General features: G+C 56.0%; 1 protein-coding gene across 4 annotated transcripts in view; it reads left to right on the top strand.

The window, feature by feature from the left end:
• The first annotated feature begins 2,352 nt into the window (after positions 1 to 2,352).
• The window catches only part of FLNC (filamin C), a 201,131-nt gene continuing 197,483 nt past the window's right edge, over positions 2,353 to 6,000 (top strand). For 3 of the 4 annotated variants that reach the window (XM_078677808.1, XM_078677804.1, XM_078677800.1), the window contains exon 1: positions 2,354 to 3,388. In XM_078677808.1, the coding sequence (XP_078533934.1) occupies positions 3,025 to 3,388 (364 nt within the window). In that variant the 5' untranslated portion in view covers positions 2,354 to 3,024. Of the gene's footprint in view, positions 3,389 to 6,000 lie in introns of all 4 variants that reach the window. The other variant, XM_078677798.1, reaches the window with a different exon arrangement.

Genomic DNA, 6,000 nt, shown 5'->3' with positions numbered 1-6,000 from the left:
GACTGTCAGCAATACAGCATGGATCTCTCACACAGTGACGTTGTCGCTTCCTGATCATCTGAATCGATGGCGATAATGATGAATCCCTTCAGTTGTCTCCAAATTAAGTTGTAGTAACACACACTACAAAAAATCTTGAGGAGAAAATAATATTTATTCCTCACAGGAAGATTGCCATTGAATACTGGCATAACTGTCAAAGATAGAACTTTTCATAGTGCCAATATAGGCAATTCACCCAACAGGAAGAACATAGCATGTCCATCAATAAATAAACATACACGACATGTTTGTTGGGAATCATTTTTCTGCAGGTTTTATTTCATACCAGAAATATGCCAACATGCTGGGTTAACTTACAGGCGATCCAAGGGCAGGAAGCGGAGACTAACCTATGCTGCCCTGCCCGCCTGATGAGCCAACCGCACCGGCCCAATCGGTGCTACCATTTTGTGGGATTATCCCCTGACCAGAAGGCACATAAGGAAAGCCAGATGAGCGGGGCAGGTATAAGTACCTTGCCCCCCCCCCCCTCCCCCCCCTCTGATGCGCCGGACATGACGTGTGGCCAGTGCCAGTCTTTGGGGAATCCCGGAGAGTCCCAACCACTAGACATGTTGCTGTACCGAATGTGGCCCTAGGGTGGCCACCCTCTTGAGTTGGCACACAGTGTGTGCCGCGGGCAGCCTCATCGTCAACATTCCACATGCTGGGACTGAACAATTTACTGTGAGGGAGCGAAGGGAGATTGACAGAGACCAGGGAGGGGAAATTAAAATGGGTAAGGGACAGGAATAATGATAGTTGTCGACATATAATAAATATATTAAAGGTGTGTTTCACATTATATTGTATTTACATGTAAGTATAACACTTGTATTTAAATGTAGTCCTTACATTCAAACCAAATGGATAAACAGAATCTTCTCAGGCTTCCCATGCTTTAGGCTTGACTATAATGTGTATGAGGTGAACAACTGGGGGTTAGCAGGGTCGCAGCTCGAGAAGGGAGGTGGATGAAGAGGCTCAGCTGGAAGATGGCGGGGCAGAGACGAATCAAAGTAGAATAGAGGATACGGAGTATGGGATGTGGGGGTGACATGGAGGGTACCATAGTGATGCCTGCTCTGGGGTGACATCGACGGTGCTGGTGGGATGCCTGCTCGGGGGTTGTGGAGGAGGCACGTCAGCTCGCAGGTGATGAGGAGTGGTTTTGAATGGATCTCTACTTTGGGACTGTTTACTCACAGAAAAACACAGTCAGTCATAAGCAACACACGCAAAGACCATACAGGGTATTTAAGAGTTTTATAAATTGCGTCATTTATAAATACCCAAATTACATTTGTAAGGCTGTCAGGGCACACAGTGAAATATAATATGTGACAAGGTGACATGTCACCTTGCAGGGGTGTCTCCTGTGTGCGAGTGGAGGGAAGAGAGTACACGTGAGGCGAGGCGGCGGGCAGAGAAGGATGCCTACTGGAGGGGGGGGGGGGATTATGCCAGCTCCCAAGCCAGGTGGCCGAGGGCACACAAAGACGCCTGCCCTGGAGGGGCTGGGTAGAAATGCCTGCTCTGGATGAGTTGGATGGAACAAGTACAGATGCCAGCTCTAGTAGTAATGTAGAGGGTGGAGGGGGGGGGCAGCCCCCTCCTCCTTGGACAATGTGAGGGAACAGGGACATCCTGTTTCTTGTGTCTTGTTTCACGTCGGCCCCTTTTGACCCTGCGCCGCCGTGCCTCTCCCCTGACTGTCGTCCCTTCCACTCCAGTCACGGTGTCTCTCCCGTCCGTCTCTCCTGTCTCGGTGTTAGGAATCTGAGGAGACTCCCTGCTGTTCCGGAAGACCAGAGAGTGACACCTGGGGACGGGCTCGTGGAAACAGCCCGGCCTCCACAGGGCGGGGTTCAAAGTTGCCTGTGATATCTGGTCCCCCACTCTCAGCAAGTGATTGACGGGACCGGACCTGGGGGTGGGGAAGGAAGACGGGAGCTTGGGGTCGGTGCCACCTGTGGCTGGCATATGTCAGCGCTGGCAAGGGGCCCCTCGCGTCACCGGTCCTCACACAAAGCGGGGTCTGGGACGGTGGTCTCCGGCAGCCCAGCACTGAATCAGGAACGCTAAAAATACCCCAGGATGTCATGGGGGAGCCTGGCCCGCCCCTGGCTATCCTTAGCGCCCGCAGTGATGCGGGGGAGGGGGATTAGCGCCCGCTCATCCCTTCGTTGTATATGGTCATGGCAGAGGCATTCCTGGGACGCCACGGCTCTGACGTGGGGGCGGGAGGGGGCGACCAGCTCAGCAGCTTTCTTAAAAACCTTCCTCCTGCACCGACGCTCACTTTAATGCACCAGTGTGCGCGGTACACCCCTGGGCAGAGCGCAGCCTCCCCTCACTCCCTCTCAGCGCCTCCTCATCCCTCCGTGTGATCTTGGCGCTGGTGCTCCCCGGTCCCCGATCACTTCCCCGCGTATCCCGAGCCCGCTTCCGAGGGAATCCTGCCAGCAACAAAACCACTATCTGGCGGCGCTGGAAACTTTTCTGCTCTAAAAAAGGCAAAGAAGAGTGTACTCCGAGGAGAAACCGAAAGAGCGAAGAGAACAAGCGGCAACCAGGAGGCACTCCGCCAGGGTGGGAGGAGAAGCGGCCCACGCTCTGCAACCACTCGCTGCCAACTTTCTGAAAGAAGAACACAGGAATTTATAGGAACCCTTTGAGTTTTTTATTTGAGGGAATTCTAATAACCTATTGGGATCTGGGCAAGGAACCCCAGAAAAGGGGAATACAAGAAAAGAAGAAAGAAAAGAAGAGAGAAAGAAGAATAAACCAAAAGAGGGAACTAAAGTATAACAAAAGAAGGAAAGAGAAGGGCAGAGGGAAGGAGGGAGCTCTCGCAGGCCGGACCTCGGTGCCCTGAGCTCAGCCCAGCCACAGGGACTGGCCCCGCTCGCACCGTGCTAAATTGAAGCCCTCCCTCCCTTGCGATCCCCGATAAAGAGGCCGAGCCCCCCGCCCGGCGCCATGAGCAACAACAGCTACTACTCGGACCCGGCGGCGTCGCCGCAGCTGCTCTACCCCGAGGAGGCGGACGAGATGCCGGCCACGGAGAAGGACCTGGCCGAGGACGCGCCCTGGAAGAAGATCCAGCAGAACACCTTCACGCGCTGGTGCAACGAGCACCTCAAGTGCATGCACAAGCACATCGGGGACCTGCAGCGCGACCTGGCCGACGGCCTGAAGCTCATCGCGCTGCTCGAGGTGCTGAGCCAGAAGAAGATGTACCGCAAGTACCACCAGCGGCCCAACTTCCGGCAGATGAAGCTCGAGAACGTGTCCGTGGCGCTCGAGTTCCTGGACCGGGAGCACATCAAGCTGGTGTCCATAGGTGAGCCGGGGGGCTGGACTGGGGGAGGGTGGGGCACTTCTACCTGGCATGCATAGGTGAGCCAGGGGCTGGCCTGGGGTGGCGGGGGGCACATGTGCCTGGTGTCCATAGGTGACACAGAGGGCTGGGGGAGGCTGGGACACTTCTACCTGGCATCCATAGGCGAGCAAGGAGAGTGGCATGGGGAGCGGAGGCTGGAGGCGCATATAAGTATCCATAGGTGAGCGAGGGGCTGGCCGTGGCTGGGGGCACTTCTTCCTGGCATCCATAGGTGAGCCAGGGGGCTGTTGGGTGGGGAGGGGAGGCTGGGGGCACTTCTACCTGGCATCCATAGGTGAGCAAGGAGAGTGGCATGGGGAGCGGAGGCTAGAGGCGCATATACCTGGTATCCATAGGTGAGCCCGTGGCTGGGGGCACTTCTACCTGGCATCCATAGGTGAGCCAGGGGGCTGTTGGCTGGGGAGGGGAGGCTGGGGGCACTTCTACCTGTCATCCATAGGTGAGCCAGGTGCACCGACCTTGGGAGGACACAGCAGTCTGGTGTGTGTCATCTTGAGGGGACTGGCCCGGAGGGAAAGGGACCCACGTTCAAATGGAGGGTCCGAGAGCATCTAAGGCTAGTGTGTCCATAGGTGAAAGAGGATACTGGCCTAGGGGAGTGAATGCTGGATCACACCTACTTGGGGTCCGTAGGTGAGCCAGTGTGCTGGCCTGGGGAGGAGAGGCTGGGGCACTTCTACCTGGTTTAGGTGAATCTTTGAGAACTGGCTTGGAGGGAAAGAGACCCACTCACAAGGGGGAGGGACCGAGAGCATCCGAAGCTGGTGTTGTCCATGGGTGAGCCAGGGGACTGGCTAGGAGGAGGAGTCGGGCTGGGAGCCATCTACCTGTGTTCATAGGTGAGATATGGGGGGGGGGGTATGGGTGGCATTAATTGAGAGCACGTCAAGCGTGTAGTCCTAGGTGAGCCTGAGACTCTGATGGGACTGGCCTGGGGGTTAGGGGTGGGGATGGGGGACATATGGTTGGCGTCCGTAGGTCAGTTTAGGATGGTTGTCGGCCTGGGGGGAGGGTCCGAGCTAGAAAGGTGCAGGGACCGAAGTGGAGGGAGTTGCTGTTCACAGTGAGCACTCGGTGGGCTGTGGCCTTGGAGTCCAGGAGTGGGCGGGGCCGGGTGAGCTAATGTGAGACCCGGTGGATAGGGGTAACTTGCAGGGGGGGGGGGGGGGGGGGGCTGCACTTGTTCTTCTATCTTGTGGGGAGTATGAGTTGCTGTAGCATAAAGGAGTAAATAAGGAAGGTTGTCTTTCTGGTAAGGCCTAGAAGGGTCTCCGTTAAGAACTGGCCTATGGGCCGGACACACGCCGGCTGGCTAGCTGTGGCACAAGGGGGCAACCAACCAATGTAATAAAGGACATATCCCTTAGGGAGGGGGAGGGGTCATGGGGCGGTCAGCTACATGATGTGTTCGGTGGCGGGGAAGAGTGCAGGGGTGACCAGCTCAATGGATGACGTTTACACCGAGACTGGCCTCAGGTGAGCATGACGTAGTGCAGACATTGGACCTGCAAGGTCCCTCACGTGTGCGTGGCCTCCAAGCTGTCTATCACCCTGCCCATTGTGTGAATATGTGCAGACAGATAAATGCTCACCGCCACCCCCCGCACACAGTAGGTGTGTCCCGGGCACTGTGCAGTCCAAACAGGGATCCCGAACTCTGCTCTCGCCTCTCCTCTGACTCTTAGAATTAAGCCCGTGCTGTGTGATAACTCGAATTAATAGAAATGCACCTCCATTTTAGCCTGGTGGAGATATGTGAGGGTCATGCTGGGTCAATAATAGAAATATAAAGAAAGCAGCGGTCGGGTTTTGGAGCGGGGCTGAAAGGGTGAACGCGTGTCTGAGGCTGCAGAGGCCTAGGAACGCGTGCTGCCAGGTCTGACACGAGGGAGTGGTCACAGCGTGAGAATAAAGTCAGCCGGATAAAGGCGCTGTCATTAAATAAACATCTGATAACTACATTAGAGTTGTTGCACTGGCCAGTGGAGCAGACAGGCATGGGGGTGTATCTACATTCAGCATCTATGTAAAACACGTTTCCTTAGCAGATCTTTTACGAAATAAGCCCCTGTGTACGGAGTCATTTCCTTTATAACGGGGATGGGCGGGCACGGAGTGACAGGCCGCGAGTCGCCCCTCTTTATGGGCGATGGGTCCGTCTGACGGGAAGCGCTGCATGGAATGGGCCGGTCCTGGATCCTGGGCGCGGGGGTGCCTCCGGAAAGCACTCGTGGTAGCAGGGCCCCTCTGCAGGCCCCGGACAGGTGTATCTGGACCCTGTGCACCTTATTAGAGCCCTGTGCCCTTCTGCCACTCTCTCTCCCCTCCCGATGGGGGCCCTCCCTTCCTTCTAGAAGTCCCCAGGCGTCCCTTAGTCCCGTTACCCTCGCCCCCCTTTTTTTGTTGCTCTATGATCTCATTCTTTCCCTCCGCTCAGAGTTCCTCGGAGCCCATCAGCTGGTTCGTTGCCCCATTACCTCCTCGCCTTTTGATGCCCCTTTACTTCTTCAAGGACCCCGGCACCTGCTTGCGTTACTCTGACCCCCCCTCTG

Source organism: Lissotriton helveticus, chromosome 1_1 (assembly GCF_964261635.1).
Source record: "Lissotriton helveticus chromosome 1_1, aLisHel1.1, whole genome shotgun sequence".
NCBI lineage: Eukaryota > Metazoa > Chordata > Amphibia > Caudata > Salamandridae > Lissotriton > Lissotriton helveticus.
This window is presented reverse-complemented; position numbering and strand designations above follow the sequence as displayed.